Below are 22,000 nucleotides of genomic sequence, written 5' to 3'. Positions count from 1 at the left end.
GTTCTGGAAAATGGGTAAATTTGAAAATTTTATTACTCAGGTCACAAAAGCAAAGTTTGAAGAGAAAAATAGGTATTTTTCATTTACTTTAGGCATAAGCAATTGGAAAAAAACACTTTTACCGTAGGAACAAGAATAATAAAAATTTTGTTACATTGTGTCATAGAAAAAGAAAAGAAACTAGAACAAGGTAAGTTTAACAGTTTTCTGGACCACCTGTTTATGTTGAAACTGCAGAGAAACTATTGAGTTTACCTTGTTAATACTATTTTTGTGTTACAAGTAACTAACTTTATCCAAATTTATGACAATAATGGTCTGCCAACTGCTCAAAAGCTTTTCTAGCTTTCTTCTCAAGTGCATTTATTTTTAGTTTACTCACATCCTTAGCTGTCTTCCTTCTCAAATAATTCCACTTTCATTATATACCATGTAAGTAGACAATAATGTCATAGTTACATTGTTAACATGTTTTGTTCTTGTAAATTGACAGTTTCTTATAGCATGTTAACAATATTTGTAACATTTATAAAATTTTCCCATGAGGAATGCAAATAACAATGCTGAATGGAATTTTTGACAGTAAAAGATATGGGAAAACTGTGAAAACAGTGTTGCAAATATGTGTAACAAATACACTTAGCATTAAATGTATTTTCTCCCAATATTTTTAATATCTTGTTTTACAACCCTTTTATAGTTAGTGACCATCAATACAGTTTTTATAGTAATATTGATTGTTTGGTTTTTTTATTACTGTTACACTTTATCCTCTTCTTCAAATGTTAAAAAGAAATATAACACAGTAAGTAATTATAATATCTGATGGGCAGGGCATATATTGTGGTTTTGTGTTTAATAACAAACATCAACAGTAGTATAATTATTCAACATAATATAGTTTAGTCATATCCATCAAACATAAAAGTTCTGTATAAAAAACTTTGGAGAACAATGCTTTTATGGTGAAATTATGACAAAAGCACTTTTGAGGAGTTTGCAACAATTGTTAATACTACTCCATATGTGACAGCATGGATCCGTAGTATGTGGAGCATACTGAAAACTACAAGCTAAGGATTTACTGTATGTTCCAGGTATTGTATCACAGCATATATCATTTCTTTAAACACAAATTTTATTAAAAAATTCACAATATAATTAGTAGCTTCCAAACATAGAGTATTCATATTTGAATGCATTCAAATTCACCTTTGAGAATATTTGTGCTTGTATTCAAATACTCTTGATAGGGGAAATTAAACTATTCAAATTCAGTGGCATAGTATTTATATTTTGTGAAGGATTTAGTGAATATATAATATTGTAAATGTCAATGTTTGTACTTATCAAATTACAAGACTGTCATTATTACATCTGTTATGTATGAAAAATGTTGATTAAACAGTTTTAAACACTTAAGTTAGATTATCACTTCTTTTCTCAAGAGAAAACAACTTTAAGAATCTTAATCTCTCTCCACACAAAAACTCTTCCTTCTCAGGTAAAGTTTTTGTAACCCTCCTCTGAACCCTTTCCAACTATCCAATGCCTTTCCTAAGATAAGTAACCAAAAGCAGAACACAATATTCCAAATATAGCCTAACCAGTTGCCTACACAGTGATGTTGTAATATTTTTAGACTTGTATTCAGTATTTCTGTAGATTCCTGTTTGTCCTAACTGCTAGCAACAGCACTTCTCTTGGATGGCTTAATATTAATCAACCATTACATTAAGATCCTTTTCTTTCGTGACACTCTTAAGGTTATTCTCATTCAAATTATACTTGTAATTCAACTTATGATAACCCACATGCAGTATCTTGCATTAATCACAATTAAAACCCATTTGCCCAACCAACTAAATGATCTAAATCCTTTTATAAAGCAGTAGCATTCTCCTTACAGCTACCAACACCTAAGACCTTTATACCAATAGCAAATTCAAATAATTTATTGATTATTCCCTCATCTGTGCCATTAATGTAAATCAGAAATAGTAATGTCCTAAGACTAAGCCATGAGGTACACCACTTAAACATTAATTTAGTTTGACTGAACTCCCATTTATAACAACCCTTGCTTTCTTCCATCAAGTCACTCTTCTATCCAATTATTTAACTTATCTCCCACACCAATGGAAATAAGTTTCTTTACAAGCCTTTTATATGGTGCTTTGTAAAAATGCTTTCTGAAAATAAAGATACACCCTTATCCTCATCTACACAAGCATTAAACATTTCAAAGAACATCAAAATACTTGAAGTGCCAATCTTTCTATTAGTGAAAACATGTCAAATGATTTTTATTTTTCACTTTGCCATACAGGGCTTCTGTATAAATTAGCCTCAACTGTGAAGCACATATTACCTTATAACTTTCTAAATCTCATAAACAAAATTTAAGGAATGGGAGGGAAAGATAAAATTCTATGAGGAAAATAGTAATTTCATAAAGGCTGTGACTTTCACAATTTTAATGTGTACTTGTCGCCGATATAATTATGTTCATCTTGAAATATGCATTATGTGAGTCAAGGTTGCCTAGAAACATGCTCTCTACATTGTGTTGCTATTGGATTTTCATCCATCAGTAAATAATAGTGCTTCATTGTTTGTCTTTATATAAAAAGCAATTTATTCTATTCCATTGATCCTTCTTAATGCCTTTCCATATTTAAGTTTTTGTGTTTGTTTTAAACCTGAATCTATTCATAATAATTTTGTGTTCTGAAATGATTGCAGAGTAGGTATACTGAATCCATATTGTACTTTGGTTCTTTGTACGTAGCTATGTGACTGTTGCATTTGAAATAACTGGTAAATTTATCATTCAATAAACAGATTAGAACATATCTAGTATGGTTTACGTAAAGTATAAATTTTTCATGCAGGTGTTCTGTTAGTCATGACATTTTTGTTAACTAAATCCAATGGTTAAAGTATAGATCTGGAACTGGGAGCTCAGTACATAATAGAAAAAGATTGAAAGTCAAAATTCAAGAGCCAAATCAAATTCAAAACAGAAAATACCTCACATTTCTGTAGTTTTCATTATAAAACGTTAATGCTAAACATTCCCAGACAGTAAGTGCATCTTTGATAAACTTTGACCTCATCGGCTGCCTCAGTTTTGAACAGTGCAATCCTTTCTTCCTAATTATCAGAGTGAGGATACTTCTTCATTAATACTGTGGTAATAAAATGAGTTTCCACGATTTTGAAGATCAAAGTTTTAATAACCACTGGTTTTAATGACAATCTCTGTGTGACAAAATAAAAGGTTTCTTACACCCATTTCTCCCAAATCCACTTAAGTGTTGATAGCTAGATGCTGATTAAACATGTCTAGTAAAGACCAGTTTCCAAATTTTACCATATTGTTCTTATTTCCAGCTTGAAAGAAAGAGAGAGAGCTAGCTAGGAGATCTTAGAATTATTTAAGAAAAAATTATAATGCTGTATTTTTGGGACATATCTGCTACATATATCAAGTGTTGGTTAATCTCACAATGACATTGAAAGCTTGAAGTATCACATGACTTACCATTGGAAGACAATACAGTATTACAGCAGGCAAAACAGTTATTATCTCCAAGGAATGAAATATTTAGAATGAGATGAGGGTAACAGATTTCTCAAGCACATGCTACAGAAAACTATATGTATAACAAAATGAAGGATAATTAAAATAAATACAGCTTTAGTGCAAGAAGACAGAACTGTAAGGTACATTTACGTACAAAAAGCTTTCAAATTGATAGTAGGTGCTCACCAAATAAATATTAGTGAATAAAGAATTATCTGTGACTTTCAATTTTCCTTGCTGTTCATTTTTGAAATATTACTATGCATCATATTTCCTGAATCTGTATTTTGCATACTTTATAGATTTATCTGTTAGTTATCAGTATACTTCATTACTGCACCTAGGCATCTACCTTTAGAAAATTTTATTTGTAACTAGATGTCTTTTAATGAAAAGTTCCATTTTAAGAGCTAGAAACTTATATGAATGAAGGTTGACTGTTTATTAATTATTGCAGTTTTAATTAAAACACCATTTAAGTTTAACAAACTTCCTTTTGGCTTAGAGCTGCTATACATACACTTACTGCCTTGCCAAATGTGTTCACAGCAGAAAGATCTAGTGATCAGTGTTCTAACATAGAGTAACAGATTTAGTCAGTTTAATCTTTTCAGGCTGGTTATAACATGTTGACATTCCTACTTTAAATCAGTTGTACATGTTTTGGCCCCCCACTAGCACAGCGGTACGTCTACAGATTTACAATGCTGAAATCAGGGGTTCATTTCCCTCGGTGGGCTCAGTAGATATTCCCCTGTAGCTTTGCTACAAGAAAACACACACTCAAGTAAGTTTTGTGTCGAGTATTGCATGGCAAGAACTGCACATTGTCCTACTGACTACTAACAAAGAAATACTGTATGACCTCTTAATGTCAATGAACACTAATTAACTAAAAAATGCAGAATCTTCAGAGATGGCGTGTTTTCATATATGGTTATATTCATGGAATAATCAATGTCCATTTGTTGCACAGATGATTTCTAACACTTCCATTACCTCAGTCATACTGCTACAACATATTTTGTCATTATTTTTAGTTGTAATGTAAGTTCTGGATACACTTGAATAACCTTATGCACAATTTTAATATATTGCACTTGTATGAGTATTGCAAGTAATTTACACATTGGATTTTCTACACTTTAAGCAGCCTATCATCTCTTCCCTCTCAAATGTTTGGCATACTCTGTACACACTTCAACACCAGTTAGCTACTAATTGTTTTTTTGTATTTATTATACTTACCACATTTTTTCTATAAGGCATACTGGATAAATCATGCCTCATGTTTAAAAGGTGTCCATGTGTTTTTTTGTGGTGGCAATGTATTGTTTTCTTGCTCTTACATCTACAAAATACATCATTACTCTTAATTTTTATTTGAAAGTTTAAATAATTGTTCTGATAACACAGCTCTGACATACTACAATTCGAGAGTTGTATTGAGTTTATTAACATCTCACAACATAGCTAATACTATTATTTTCAAGGTATACTGAAAGTTGAATAAAATAATTTAAACTAATGGAATGGTAATATGTGCTGATCTTTGGCTCAGTTGGTTTAAACAGATGTCACTTGTATTTCAGAGCTGATAAAATATTTCAACCCACATTTTCTATGGTAATGCATTATGCAATTCATATTTCACAATATTTATCTCAAGTATTCTCACTGATTCGTATTTTCTATTTTTGTAGATTTCTTAAGTGGTTTTGAACTTTCAGTGCAAGCTAAAGAGAAAAAGCAGCTGTAATAACAAATCTGAATGTTCTTCAAAATTTACTAGTCAAAAACATTTAAAATCTAGTTTTCATATTTTAATCAGCTGTTTGTGTAGAGTCATTAGCTTCAAATAATAACAAAAAATTATAACATCACAACTCTGCATTTTAAAGTTAAGGATGACTTTATTCTTTATAATTATTGTTGTTTTAATTAATCACAAAGTTACACAATGTGCTATGTTCATCATGGGTATTGAAACCCAGATTCTAGAGTTGTAAATCTGCAGATATACTGACATGCCACTGGGAAGCTTTAAAATTATTATTTTTTGGAATAAATAATAGTGGCAGATGTTGCAGATCTAGGATCACTTACAGAGAAAGTTACAAATAAATTATCAAGACTATTAGTTAGAGGTATCTGGTAATAAAGTGTTACATGAATAGCTCTAGGTTGATTATTTTAAAGTTATTCAACTGAACTGTTGAACTTACTATTTACATATTTTCATCAATAAAAAATACATTCAGCTCAAATTGAAAGCCTCATTCATACTATTATTATTTGTTCTATTTTTAAGTAGTTTCAGTATACAATGTTTCACATTAAACTACACACTCATTTTGTTACATGAAATCTTTATCAAGCAAACTCTTCAATGGTACATAAATAATGTGACAATTGGAAAAATTAGTATGGAGGTAGTAAATTTCAGGCTTATTTGTCATTTGTTGACATATTTTGATATTTAGTGTATTTAACATACATTATACCATTCTGTGGTTTTATAAATAATGAAGTTTTTAGATGCTTCTGAATATAAGTGCCATACTGATTTTGTTGTTAGCTTACACATAAACATGAATCAATATTTAAGTTCAAATCTGATATATTTTAACATAAAAAATAAAATTCCTACTTTTAATTTAGATATTTTATTGAAACCATGTTTTTTAAGAGTTATCCAGACATATATTACCACCCGACTGTTTATAAAAAATTAAGTAATTACAGTTTCTTGTTATTGTATTTTGTGCCAATATTAGTTCTTTGTTAAAACGTAATCTAATTAATGATGATGTTTTTTCTGATAAGAAAAAGTTTCATAATACACAGAACTGGTTGTAAAACATTTATTTTTCGTTAACAATACAATCCCATGTTACAGGCTGATCTTTTACTCTTGGATATTTATTGCATGTCCTTAACCTAAAAACAAACATTATTAAACTGGACTGTTCACCAGGATTAACAACTATAGTCAGTGTCTGAAATGACAATTAATGATACCATGTTTACATTCAGGCTGTAAAAAGTGAGTTACCAATCCCATTTATTAAAGTACTTTCATGTTGTTTTTCTTATACTTGACTTCCTATTTAATGCCCAAATAGCATAATTTATTACTACTTATTTACCAGTCAATGAATCACTGTATATATACAAATCACCTTCATAGTTCTACACATGCAACTACACTAATAACTTTTATCTGTAAGTACAGTCTTAACAAAAATACAAGTTTTAATAAATGTTTTCTAAATATATTAATAACAGGAGTTATTGTATAAACTTATTCACCAAGTCGGTAAGATATAATAAGAACAACATTCTGTATTAATGTGCCAAGTGTTTGCTCCAGCTGCTAAAGCAAATGTTTTTTGCTAGTTTCAGTCCAACATTCCAAAATAATATGACACCTTCTTCTGTCATATTAAAAAATATGAAACTCAATCAACGATAATACATGTTTTTATTTTCAATGTTTTGCTTATGGGTTATGGGACTTCTCGTGCAAGTAAAAAGCCTCAAGAGGGAAATGTATAAAAATATTCCATGAGATCAAGTAATATTATATAATAATGTTGCTAAGTTGTTTATTTTTAAATGCAAACCTACACAAAGGAATACCTACACTGTGCCAACCATGAGTATTGAACCAGATTTTTAGTGTATAAGCCTTCATGCTTACTCCTGAGCCACTTAGAAAGTTTTCTTGTTAATTAAAGAATGTGCCACAACAATATTAAAGCAACAACAGTGAGATACAATTGGAATCAGTATAATTTTAAAAATATTTGGAAGAAAATTAATATTAACAAATTTAAGTGGTATAATGTCAAAAAGCTTTTCGTTTTTTGTTTTTTTTTGCATTTGTGCAAATAATTTATAGACGAGACAAAACAACAGGGTGAAGATAATGGTTGATACATCAGCCAACTGTATTTTAGCAAAAGTCAGTTTTATTTCTTAATAAAAGGTTTTAACAACTGTTTGGTATTCTATATTTAGAATCTCTGTTTTTGTGGGTAAACCATGTGTTAGTGTTTCGTTTTGCACTGGACTGGGAGTTGTTTTACTTCACTGCTATCATACTTTATGGTGGTTCTGAACTGTAGTTCACATCTTTTCTCTAAAGAATACCTTGTGATTGCTATACTATAGTAGAAACTAGTTGTGAATTTAAACAAGCATTTGTGGCTACAAGGTCAATTAGCTTAAGAGCAAAGAAAATTAATTTGGATTTTACATTTTTTTCTTAGATACTGGATACATTACCAGTTTTAGAGCTGGGTGATTAGTGGAAGCTGATAACTGATTAATCATCAAGCTCACTAATGAATTATGGTCATTCAATTAATTTATTATTTTCACATAAGACTTGAATAGCTGAAACAACTGAAAACAGTAATAACTGGAAACACAGATTTTGATTAGTCAATCAACTTTGTAAGGAGTAATATTAATCAGTTAAGCTGATCAAACTATAATTAATTGAAAATAATAATCACAGATCATAAAGGCAATATTTTGTTTACTTGGATAACTGGAATAATAAAAAAAGAAGGCAATAACTGGACACACTAAGTTCAATTAGTTAATTACTTGCATGACACTGGTCAGTTTATTTATAATTTCAATTACATGATTATTTTATGTAATATTAACTGATGTAATCAATACTCATAGGTACTAGCATATATCAATCATCCAGCTCTAATTAGTATTAATGCATTTTTATCTTGAATCCATCCATGTTTTAATATCAACAGAACTTCATGTTCAGCCCTCAAATTTATCAAATGAAAAAAATCTCCTTTCTTGACTATTACTTAGATGATACAATATAAAGTTTATAATAACAAGACTAACATAATGTTAATATAACAAAGTCTGTAAGCAGTCTAAGTAACTGTTACTATGGTATATAAGTAGTTTAATTTGTTAGTTCCTTGGAAATGTTCCAATGTAAATTTTATGGAAGGATGTGCAAGTGGAAAAATTTACAAATTTGTAACAGTTTTCCAACCCATAACTTCACACTCAAACATATGCCATCACTATGCCTGTACCGATTACTGATATTGCTTTATATCAGCTAACTCCTTTACCTCCTATCTTGCCCAAGGCTATCCCCTGTTGCAGATAGTGTGAAAGTAAACTGTATTAAAATGTAGCACAAACTCTAACACTTATTGCAAAGTAGCAATGAAAATGTTTGCTAAAACTGTATCACTTTTACATGTTAATTTATGATATTATTATGCTCCTCAGTTGGAATAGATAATAGGACATTGCATTGTTAAAGCTAGCGAATAAGATTTTACAGTGGGAAAGGTAGGAAAATTTTGTCCTAATAAAGAGTTTAAGAATATGCCTAAAAGCCAAGAAACTATAATATTAGTCTACTCATGCTGCATGTGAATGTTATTTCATATAGACATATAACTGCAATTATGGTTTTTAATGAAAGTCCTATTCAACAGTAGCTTAAGATAGAAAAAAGACAGACCTGAAATGTTTTAATACACTTCTTATTTGAAGTGCACAAGAGGTTAATCACATTAAGTGTGAAAAACGTCTACAGTTGAACATGTTTTATTTCACAAATATCAGTCCAAATTTAAAGTCCTTTTTCTGTTATGTTCCATGTTTCAGCTCAACCACTATTTAAAATGCTTATTTGCAAAATAACCTCATAAGCAAAATATTGAAAATAAAAACTCTACTGAACTTAGTCAATTTGTACATTAATTTAATTGTTTGTACTCTCCACACATATTACATTAAAAAATAAATAGTGACTTTAACCTGAGTCACAACAGACATTTTTGCAACAAAAGATAAAACATAAAATTACAGAATCATGTGCATCTGGTCATAACAATGTAAAATATTAGGATAATTTTAAGTTAGCAACTGTAATAACAATATGAGCATGTGATGTTTATGTACACCCTTAGTTTGTTTATGAAATTCATAAAAAGCTACTCCAGGGCTAACTGCACTAGCCATCCTTAATAGTGAAGTGATAAAGTAGGTGGAAGGCATTTAGTATATACTGCCCACCACCAACTCTCTTACCAATGACCATCACATTATGACACCCCAATGATAAAAGGGTAAACATGTTCAGAGACAGGATTTGAACTTGTGATCCTCTGATCCAGTGCACTAATCATCAGACCCTTTGTGTCTTGTCTTACATATCAGATTACAAATTTAAAAAATTAACTTTAATTCAATAGTTAAAACTATTAACAGTACTTATTTGTTCAACAAAATTTAGTATTAAGATTTGAAAAATAACCTAGATATTAGTACCAATCATAGTACTATACGAAATGACAATTTCTTATTATGGATGATGCCACGTTCTTTTTTAAACAAATACATACAACAAACTAGCTTTTCTTTCATAGAAATGGATAATTTTCAAATCAAATGAGTTATCTTTTTGAAACAAACCTTTTCTTGGGGTGGGGGGTGAACAATACAGTAATTGAGTACATTATTTTGTGTATACATGAAACTTGTTAGAGATGAAAACAAATTCAACAAAACTTTGCATATAGTTGAAAACAAAAACCATGCTACTTTTCTAGACATTAATTACATCTATATTAGTTTATATGTGTACATCTTACACTTATTTATATAGTTTCTATTATCCAAATATATATAACATACTGTATACAAGTTTTATCACAAAGTGATTTTAAAAGCATAATTTGCTTGAATTAATTTTTGTTACAAAAGTAAAACAAAAAATGTTTTAAATCCCAATCCAGTGCTAGAATGAAAGCTTTTTATAACAACAAAACACTTTTATGTAAGTATTGAACACATCTACAGGAAATAACATACTAAAAGTGCTGATCGAAAGGATACTACAAAGACACCTACCACTAAAACACGTCTATGTCGTATAGTGAAAGCTGTATCAATTACTGCAATTAAACTGATAAATGCATATAAACAAGTGGTTCAGTACATAAAATGACAATTCAAAAATTTCATAAAATTAGCATGCATAAATTTCATTCAGTATTATAAAATGGAGAATTTATGGCAGTGGGAATTATAGAATTAACTCATTCCACAAGTTTTACTTCACTAATGCTTTCAAATCACTTAGTTTCTGTCATAAAACCTTTGTCCATTGACTCAGAGTGGATTACATTACACCTCCTTAAATCTCTTAATATAAGAATTATAAATTTATCTTTTATTCATAGAAGGATTCAACTTTTTATTCAGTTATGTCTGTCAACTCTTTTTAAAATAAACATTACACCTATATCAGAAGACAAGTATACCATCTCCAAATGACCTAAACACTTGGAAGTTTAAATATTTTAATCCGACCCTCTTGTCAATTTTATTCTGTTTTAACAACATATTAATTACGATAAACACAGATATACTAAAACAGGGATTATCCTGAAAACCACAAGTATGGTACAACACACTGGCAGTTGCATTTCCAAGATTGTTTGGTGTATGACATCATGGAACATATAATCTTACATTTGGTTATATCAGTCTGATATTTTTCTTGACACTTACAAATAGGAAAGAAACTACCATTATCAGATTCTTGTAATTTATTTGCTTACAACAAGTAATACTAAAATTTTATTAAAAAAAGTAGTAAAATGTGAAAGCTGTATATGAAATGGGTTATGACAACAGAAATTTTTGCAACTTAAAAATGATAAAATTTCTCATTTGCACAATATGCCTCCAGTAACAGGTGAAGATTACTAACTATTCACCCTAAAAACAACAAAATAACAAGCACATCATTGACAAACGTCTCAATATGAGGTGACATGATACTAAATTATCATTCTTATGTCATCTGGTGTCATGCATACTGGTAATCATAAAATCCCTTTAAATAATTTAAGAAGTTACCATACTAAAGAAAACTTACTTTTACTTCTTTTGACATTGAGGTTTAGTTGCTTAATGTTTTTTACTTGTTACTATATTACTCTATCATTTAATGCTAATAAACCTGACAAAAATATACATGTAAAAATGGCTCATTTGGGTTGAGAAAATATTTTACATAGAGGAGCGAACAACGTTTCGACCTTCTCTGGTCATCATCAGGTTCACAAAGAAAGAAAGAGGTAACTGACCGGAAGCTGACCACATGTTTGAAAGGGGTTGTGTAACTGAGTGTCAGAATGTAGAGGGCGGTGTTAGATGTTTGAATATATAATTTTCTATTATTTACTTTATTATTTTTAATATAGGCATGAAGGTGTTCCTTTGTATTGGTTTATTTTGAGTTTAAGTTGTTGTATAAGTAAGGCTTCTTTAATTTTGCATTTGTTGATGTTTGTTTCTTAATTGAGTATTTGAGTGTTTTCTATGGTAATGTTATGTTTATTTGACTTGGTTTGACAGTGTTTGAAAACGTGTGAAGGTGACTTATGTTTTTTGAATTTGGTTTCCATTTTTCTACCTGTTTCTCCAATATAGAAGTTGTGGTAGTTATCACATTGTATTTTATAAGTAATGTTGGTGTGGTGTTTGTCAGTGTATTTTTACATAGTATAGACCTCAGTTTTGTGCCTGGTTTTTGAATAAATTTGGTATTAACTGGAATGTCATATTTTGTTATTAGTTTTTGCCAAATGCTGGTTATTTTTCAGCTGATGTCGGGAATATATGAAATGCAGCAGTATATGGTTTCGTGATTTTTTGATTCGTGAAATATATTTACTTTTGTTGGTTGATTTTGCTTTTTGTCTAGGTGTGTGCATATAATGTTTTCTATAGTTTGTGGAGGAAACTTATTGATGTTGAAGAAGTATTGTTTTATTTTGTATAATTCATCGTTAATTTTATCTGGTAAGCATAGTTTTATGGCTGTGTTTATTTGGTTTCTTAATATGTTGAGTTTTTGTTTTGCTTTATGTGCTGAGTCCCAAGGAATGTATAGACCAGTATGGGTGATATTTCGGTGAATTTCTGTTTTAAATTGTGTATCGGTTCTTGTAATTTTGAGGTTAAGAAATGATATTTGATTGCTTTCTTCCTGTTCACATGTCAAGTTAATGTTGGGATGTATAGAGTTAATGTGATTGAAAAAATTAAGTCTGTGTTCTGTAGATCTGAATCCTGCAACTGTGTCATCTACATATCTGTACCAGTATAGTGGTGGATGTAATGCTGTGTTAATTGCTTGTGTTTCAACTTGTCATAAAAATATTGGATAGAACTGGTGATAGTGGGTTGCCTATGCTTAGGCCATTTGTTTGTATATAGTTGTAGTTGTTTAACATGTTGAACGTTGTTCACTCCTCTACGTAAAATATTTTCTCAACCCAAACGAGCCATTTTTACATATATACATTTTCTCTACAAGTGGGTTTTCTTGACATCACTGAAAACCATGACAAGTTTTTTCGTCAAACATCAATGTTATAGCCCCTGAGATTGCGCTCAAAATACACAGTAACCCACCAGTTTAACATTAAGTTAGACTCCTTTGTTTTCTATCAGCAATTAAAGACTTTCATTAAAACTGCATTACTTTCCTTAGATTTCTTATTAAAAGTTACCTGAAATAACGAAACTGGCTTATAACTGGCAATATAAAAGAATACACTGCTCAAAGATTAGGAAGCCAATGAAATTATGTATTTATGGCAAAGTTTGAATGACTTGATTTATTTTTAACATCGAAAGTTCTAGCATTTTGACCATTTTGATTGAAAATTATTAAGATACAAAATATATTACTTCTCTGAATCAAAGTTTCACCTGGCTCTAAAACATATTGTCAGGAAATCATTATATCTCTCATTATGTCATCTCAACTGTATATTTTTCAAGTGACATATTGAATAATTAACTTTACCAATAGTTAAAAGGTGATTTAATTTTAACTCAAAAAAAGGAATAAGTTGAATATGAAACTAATAACTTTGGATTTTTGAGTAAGCATATAAACCAAAACATGTTCTCTTGTGCAGTATTTAATAAAACAACTCACTCTTATGTTTAGTTAATTGATATTTCAAAAACAAGTTTACAGGTATATTCATTATGTTGATATTAAATTGTGCTAAATATTACTTTAAAAATAATATAGTTTCAAGTATAATAAAAGAAATATTCAGATTCAGGCTATAATAAAATACAGTTTTGCTATATTTTTCTCTTTTTTCCAAATATGTTTTCTGTTAAACAAATGGACCAACTGTGCTGTGCACACCACATGAGTCGCACTCAAAATTTTAGAATTATAAGCCATCATGCTTACTGTTGAATCAAGAAGGAGCTATGTTTGTACTTTTGTCAAGTATATAACCATACAATGGAGCACATGTATACTTCCCTTCCCACCAAGGGTATAGTAACCAAGTTTAAGAAATAAATCACCTTAAATAATACACCCTCTTATATACATCAAATTAAAATAAAGAAGTAATATTTTAGAGGGAAAATAGCACAACTGATCATCAACTCTCATGTTACCCTTAACTGAACAGTTGAATTTGACTAATAATTTGACAACTAGAAAATGCTTGGAGCCCATGGATATTCTAAGTTGTTTTGTTTTCAAGATTTTTTATACATGAAAAAATAAACTGGTAATGTGGTAGTATCATAAAATATACTATTATTTTATTTTTTATATGAGCTGGTACCAAGATTCAAACTTAAAACAAAGTTCTTCATTTATCTTGTTTTGTGAAAATATTTTAGTAGTATAATGCATAATTATAAAAACTAATAAGAATTTTAAAAAAATATATATGCAATCATTCAATAGTTGTTGGTACTGAAAAAAACCCAAAAATAAATATAGCAAACCCTACTATAAAAGCCGAAAAGAAATTTAGCGTAATTTTTTCACAAAACCCTTGTTTTAGGGAAGCTACATCCTCCAGATGCTTATAAAGTTCTATTTCCTTTTCCTCTCCTTTTGTAGAGTGTTCAAATCCACAAAACCAGTTGTAAAACTGCATGAGATATGATAATATTGTCTTTTCTTTATTTTGCTGTTGGACTTCTGAAAATATAAAATGGAAAAAATAACTTATACAATTTATAAAAAGCAAATAAAATATTAACATTTCAAACAAACTCGCATAAGTTTTACACCAAGACACTGTATATTTTGGCTTCTGCCTGAAAAATTATAGTTTTCCTATACTGAAAAATGCATTTCCAATAGGTACTTACTCCTACTTACATAAAATAGCTGTTATCTTTCAGTGCTGCCCTCTATTTTCAAAAATATTTGTTTATGATGCCACTAGCCTTATCTCTTCTCACTTGGAAGTGACTGATTCCAATGTATTTATCAGGTAACAGCCCTCTGCCAATAATAATATGACTCTTTATATGCATGTAACTATTCAGTTCTTTCAAACTATCACTGAGTTTTGGCAGAAAATAGAAGTACCAGTTTTCAGTGGAGACGAAAGTTTGGAAGATGAGAGGAGGTAAGTACTTATCATAAATACATTTTCAGTATGGGAAAATTACAACTTCTAATATGATATATTACCTCTTCTCACACCAATAGCTAGAATCCTACACTGAATAGAAAAAAGAAGCATTATTCAAAAGTATTCAAAGGACACCCCTTATGATAAGATACTCATTTTTTAAGATCTGATGCAGGAAATCACACCACTTCTGAAACAGGTATGCTCTTTGTCCATCACAGAAAGATATTGCATATATGGGCAGAAGAACAGAGGAGTACATCCAAGCGAGAGAGAGTTATAGTCAGATAGTGATCTGAACCATGCAATATTTATGAACTTAATCAAAAAATATATAAAAGTGGGTAAAATTAAAAGGATGTACCCCCAGGTGTAAAGGATAGTGGAAGGGGAAGAATTGCAACAGATCTGCAAGTACCTCCACCATGACCCACAACACTGATGAAGTAGAAATGACGGAAGAATATAGACATCTGTAATACACTTGTGAGGATTTACATCAATTGGTTCTACTCTAAATCCAAAATCTAGCCACTGGGAACCCACATTCATGTGGAACAGTATGAGAGATCCCAACTGAAAGGATGAGCTGCAATTTTGACAGCTTACTCCTGTTTTTGTTTGTCATACTGGAGGATATTACAGTATCTAGACCAGAAGAACAACACTGCCCTACTCTCAACTGAATTATTTTATAATATTTTTTTTTTTGTACTTTATTAACTGATGCCTCCATGGTCCATCACCCCAGCAGCTTGGAACTGGAAAGAAGCAAGGACTTTTAAATTCCACTAGAAGAAAAGGGTGGGGGATGCAGTGTAGAGTCCAGAAGAACATCATCATCTTAGGTAGTGCAATGGGTAAACACAAAATCTTGGACAACAGATTGGGGGGAAGATAATTAGCAGGGAAGACTAATAGAATATGAAAAAACTAATGTAAACTTGTGTGAACTTGATAATCAGAGCAAGAGGATGGTGAACCAGAGACCAAAATAACTAGGTATTTAAGTGGGAAGTGTTTGTTTTGAATTTCACACATACCTATGCAAGGGCTATCTTTGCTAGCTCTCCTTAACATGGTAGTGAAAGGCTAAATGGAAGGCATTGTAGTCATCACCATCCACTGCCTACTCTATGGATGAATAGTGGGATTGAACGTAACATTATAATGCCTCCACAACTGAAAGGGTGAGCATGTTTGGCAGGATGTGAATTCAAACCAGTGATGCTAGTTTGTGAATCAAGCACTATAACCATCTAGTTATGCTGGAGCCAAATTGGAAGTGAGAAGACATTAAAAAATGTCATGTGAAAGAGTACTCTAGAGGAGATAACCCACTAAAATTTAGAAAGATTAAGAAGTCACTCTGTGAGAGAAAGCATCAGAATTGAAAATTAAATTAGTAATGAGGACAAAGGATCTGGAGATATATGTTAAATATGAGAGTTCAAATAAGAATCCCTTGTTTACCCCAAAGAAAACAAGAAGAAATGTCTCCTCAGTGAGTGATACAAGCCACTGATATCAACAAATCAAATTAAAGAGGAAAATGAGTGTGATTTAAAACATTTTGAAATGGTGGAAGTGTCTAGGTGTGAATGAGATAAGACCTTTCGAATAAAGACCATCATCCTGAAGCCTCCTACGACAGAACCATACCCCCATTTTTGAGATAAGCATTAGAAAAGAGAATCAATCCCGAAAAGGGGGAGGAAGTGGTGAGCCCAAAGCCATGGGGGATATGCTGAGCTATCAATGCATATTTACACAAAGAAACAAAGAAAATGAAGAGAAAACTCCAAATGCAAAGATAATAAAAAACACTTTTAAATGCATTTAAGGAGAAAAATGGATGTTCCTGATGGAAGTGGTGTTAAAAAAAGCCCAACTCAAATAGACAAGAATGTGAGGAATGTAACAGAAAATACTTGTACGACTGAAAAATCCAACTATGGAAGGAGCAGAAGAGCATGAAATGACTGACACCATTTGAAATGAACTAACTGAAGCAGACATAAATGAACACTGTTAATAAAAAACCCCAAATCTGTAAGTCAAGTAAAATGCAGACTATCCCACAAAAGACCTATACAACCAAAACAAGTCCAAAGGTGAAGGCACAAAACTGATACATGATCATTAGTACATGGAGACAAAATCAAAAATAAGGAGGTATACTGTGGCCATTCTCAGTCCTACAGAAAGACCTACTCAAATGTAATCAAATATAGCATATTAAAACAGAAAAGACCCACAAAGTGACTGAGTGACTACAGTAGAGGCCTAAAGACACTCCATGAGAAGGTAGAGGAAAACTTACAAAATCAAATTCACATACAAATGGGTTTAGCCAATACAGGAAGAAGGTAAAGGTGGGGCCCTCACAAATGAAATTAATGGTAAAAAGTATAAAAAAAATGAAAATAAAATAGTCAATACAGCAGAAATGTTCAGAAACTGTGTAGAGAAATAATCATATGAAGGTGATGTTATGTATTGATAAAGATAATTCACTTAAATATTGATGAACCTGCAAATAAACTCACAGATAAGCCTAAACAAACAGATACTTATGAAACCTAAACAAAAAAAGATATATAAACCTAATTACCAATTAACCCAGAAACAGAACCATAGGTAAACCAAAAATAAACACTTGTGAAGCCTAAATGAGCAATGCATAACAAAAAATATCACCAACTATTAAAAAAATTAACTGAATAATAAGTATGTACAATATTGGAATAAGTTTGTGTGGACCCTGACTCAAGGGTTCCACACAAACCAATTGAATAAAAAGAAGGTAAAAGAGAAAAATTAACAGAAATGGAAGAGACATCATTATATAAAATAAGAATGTTTGTTGTAACAAAAACTATGTACGAGATCTGATGAATGAAAGAAAAACAATACAGTGAAATAAAGACCATGTTAAACATAAAGGAATGGTATAGTAGAAAAAATTCAACTTATCTAATAAAACTTAGAACATATTATTGGTAATGTAAAAGTCAATGCAAAATGAATAATCACACAACTGTGTTGACAGAAGCAATAACTATTTTTTGAATGAAGTATTAAGTTCTGTAACTGGGTAGAAATATAATTTTACTTTGGAATAACTGAATAAGTTATAAATATCACTGTTGTATAATAAACAGTAAACTCGTTGAGAAAAATTAACATAAAGTTACAAAAAAAAATTAAAACATTTGAAGCACAAACTAAACTTTAGAATATGAGTACTGTCAATGCATCAAAAGTGTATCTCCTACTCTTATTGGTGAGTTGCATGAGGAAACACTAGAATCAGTTAATTTTAACTGAGAGGAGATAAAAGGCTCGAGGCAAGAATAAAAAAAAAATTTATTTAAATATAGAGGGCAACACTGACTCAGAATAGCTATTTATGTGAGCAGAAGTAATTTACCGTATTGGAAATAAAAAATTTTTGAGCAACAAATATGATGCAGTTTACAAATAGCATGCAATTCCAGCTAGAAAATCTTCTAGTGTAATGAAAACTCTAACACTATAAGCTTCCCAAAGCTTTTTCAGAATAGTTTCATTCTTTATTATTGAAAAGAAAAATAGCTTTTCATTTTTGAATTTTGCACAAAGCTATGCCAGGGCCATCTGTGCTAGCTTTCCATAATTTAGCAATGCAAGACTAGAGGGAAAGCAGCTAATCATCACCACCCACTACCAACTCTTGGGCTACTCTTTTACCAATGAATAGTGGGATTGATCATAACATTATAGCATCCCTACAGCTGAAAGGGTGAGTGTGTTTGGTCTGATGGAGATTTAAATCTATGACCCTCAGCTTATGAGTTGAGCACCCTAACCACCTGGCTACACCAGGTTAAGGAAGATAGTACTGAAATACTTTATGTTATGATGGTTGTGCACAGAGTTAAGTACAAATGGCATCAGTTGAAATTTCTTAAAACAATAATTTTTTCAAAAGTTTTTCAAAATACGAATTTTATTTTGTCTTACTTAGAAAGCTACAATAACTAAAAATTCCTTAGATATTCACAAATCTAATCTTTGAAATAATAAAGAATGAGACTGAATTTTGCAGTTTAAAAAGCGATGAAACTGACCTTCATCTGCAACTTCAGTGTGTTGTTTCTCAGTTTTATCTTTCAGATTTTCAGCTCTCTTCAATTCTAAGTTTTCAAGATCGTCTTTACGAGGACGAGAATCAAATCGTGTCCAGTATGTTGTCCTTATTGTCTATGAAGAATATTTTACAATTAAATAGTCTTAAATTGCCTTTCTCAGCTGCTATGTAGAATAAAATACACAACAGCAGTAGAAACATATTGCATCAAAAGCAATTGCAAAATAATGAAGAGATACAAAAATCCAAACTCCTTAACAAATAACAGCAAAAACAAGTTCCATACAAACTAGGAATGTACTGAGTGCCCTCATGAAGAAAATACATATGCATAGGGAGTTTCATGTACACATCACTGATATAACACATCCTTTTTGAAATGGTCTTAAAATTCAAATGTATAATAAACAATTAAGACCTCTACCAAAATGTTCATCAGTAATACTCAAGGAAGACTACTATTCATATCATTATCAACCAGCAGATCCAGGTAAAATTCATTAGATGTAATAAACAGTGAAGACGACAACTAAAATTTTCCTCAGTAATAATAAATAAAAAGAAAAGGATGAGGAGGGAATCATTACAAACTAACAGACCACAATAAAATAATAAAGTTACTATTGTAACCAAAGTGTTTAATTAAATCCATAGCTACAGTACAGTGAAAGGGGCAACTGCCCAAGGTTCAGCTGGTAGAGGGCACAGATTGATTGTTATGCCTGTTACTCAATAATCTATACATAACTGTGCAGATGGAAGGCAGATAGAGAAACTTACCATTTGAGCATTATCATCTCAATTAAGCAAGATAACTTGCTCTATTTAGTGTAGTATGGTACTTAAGTTCCTGCGTTCATTATTTAACTTATAGATATAACATGTATATATATCATAATTATTTTTAGATTTTCTAGTGTTGTAGTGCTTACCATCTCTACATGCTCCTTTCGTAATATCTGTATCTTTTTATAGCATATCCAATGTTCTGGAACATCCTAAAATTATGCTGGCTACCAAATACTAAAGAATGCATACTCAACAGGGTAATTAGTTTTTTAATGTATCTGTTATTGCTATAAAGTAAAGTAAAAACTGAGATTTATCACAATTAAATACAAAAAATTCATTTATTTGGTAATTTATCAATGTTCTATTAATTACCTTTAAAATACATTTATTAACTATCTTGTGATATGAAAGCATTTGTTTTGATTGAATAGCCACCATAAATAACAAATCTGTTCTGCAAGAATGTATGCCATAAAAAATGTTAGGCAGACCTAAAGTACAATGCACTATATATAACCTCTGCAGACTGACCAATGTGCATGGGCCAAGAAGAAAATGAGTGGAGAGGTGTAGTTACTGAAACTGTCCAGGATGCAAAAATAACTGGATATAGCTCTGAGTTTAGTACTATCTATGGAAGACCATTATCACTCATTTGTGTCAGGAAGACACCAGTAGATCCAAATCCTATTCAGTACATGTAATCAATAGTTATATAGATATATTTTTCAGTAATGGTATCATTCTTCAACTAATGAATTATACTGGTCTTTCTTGAAACTGCTAAGGAACCTTGTGATAATGACCTTTATACTGTGAATTGCATGCATTAATTATTGCTTGAATACACCCTTAAATTAATAAGTGATATGTCATTATCAGCTCTAACTATAATGATAATTTAAGCATCCAGTGATTTAAGAAAATGTCAAGGTGAACTCTGTATACTCTTAGGCTAATGTTCTGACATACGATGTACATTCAGTCAAATGGATGTTTTAAGTTTTTGTCCAAGAATAACTTTTCAAACCAAAGCTACATGTCTTCCAATAATAAAAATATTCTTACCCTAAAATCCTCAGGAGGCTTTGTCAACATACTGACAGCCACAGCCACAAATCCAGTTAACCAAAACAAAATTAAAGCAAAATACATATAATGTAAGCCAGACAAAATAACTGGTCGTGTGTCTTCTTCTCCACAGAATAATTCAGGATATGCAAAATCCAACACTAGTCTAATTAAACCAGTCAAAAATCCTGTTATCAATCCCCAAAAAGCTCCCTGAAAAATTAAAGGGTATACATTAACAGCATCAACAAACCATAAAGTATAGGTAAAAATTATTCTTTCCTTAAGGGAGTTTTAGAAGAAGGTTTTTTTTCTGAAATACTTGTTTATAGATGTTTACTAATAAACCACATGTTAAATAAAAGCAATTTCTGATACTACAACCTAATTGATAGGTTTAAGTACCTTAAAATCTTAAAAAAGTTGTACTGTTAAATATCTTAATCATAAATTAAATATTTAAATCATTAGCACAATGTGAAATATCAGTAATATATACACACATTCTCATTCATTCTCTTCCACAGAATTGCAAAGATGTAGACAGATGCAACAGGAGGAGCAAGATTTGCAGATATTGCTTGGATGTAAATGAAAAGTTGGCCACTCTGCATGTTCTGTATAGCTGGAATCCAAGCTATGCTCACAGCTACCATAAAAATCACAAATGACCTAAAAATAATAATACAGATATTTGAACACATCAGGTTTCATCCTCATACATTTATTTTACTTAAATTCTCAAACTGACCATGTTTTGTACAGTTTTGATTACTTGTAACTCGTCATATAGTAGGCATTTTTCTGTATTATAAAACAATAGATACTTGCACCTGCAAAAGAATATCACTCATATTGATACTTCTGGGTGTAACTGAATTCAATTCAAGACCATGTTCGCTGAAATCCATCACATGCATAACT

The 22,000-nt window shown here is 30.8% G+C and overlaps 1 protein-coding gene across 10 annotated transcripts in view; it reads right to left on the bottom strand.

The window, feature by feature from the left end:
* Positions 1-6,439: 6,439 nt before the first annotated feature.
* LOC143249207 (sodium/mannose cotransporter SLC5A10-like) overlaps positions 6,440-22,000 on the bottom strand; it is a 62,809-nt gene continuing 47,248 nt past the window's right edge. For 9 of the 10 annotated variants that reach the window (XM_076498680.1, XM_076498681.1, XM_076498679.1 and 6 more), the window contains 4 exons: positions 21,580-21,748; positions 21,074-21,289; positions 19,194-19,326; positions 6,440-14,639 (listed from right to left, as the gene is read on the bottom strand). In XM_076498680.1, the coding sequence (XP_076354795.1) occupies positions 14,389-14,639; positions 19,194-19,326; positions 21,074-21,289; positions 21,580-21,748 (769 nt within the window). In that variant the 3' untranslated portion in view covers positions 6,440-14,388. The remainder of the gene's footprint in view (positions 14,640-19,193; positions 19,327-21,073; positions 21,290-21,579; positions 21,749-22,000) is intronic. The other variant, XM_076498687.1, reaches the window with a different exon arrangement.

Source organism: Tachypleus tridentatus, chromosome 4 (genome assembly GCF_004210375.1).
Source record: "Tachypleus tridentatus isolate NWPU-2018 chromosome 4, ASM421037v1, whole genome shotgun sequence".
NCBI lineage: Eukaryota > Metazoa > Arthropoda > Merostomata > Xiphosura > Limulidae > Tachypleus > Tachypleus tridentatus.
This window is presented reverse-complemented; position numbering and strand designations above follow the sequence as displayed.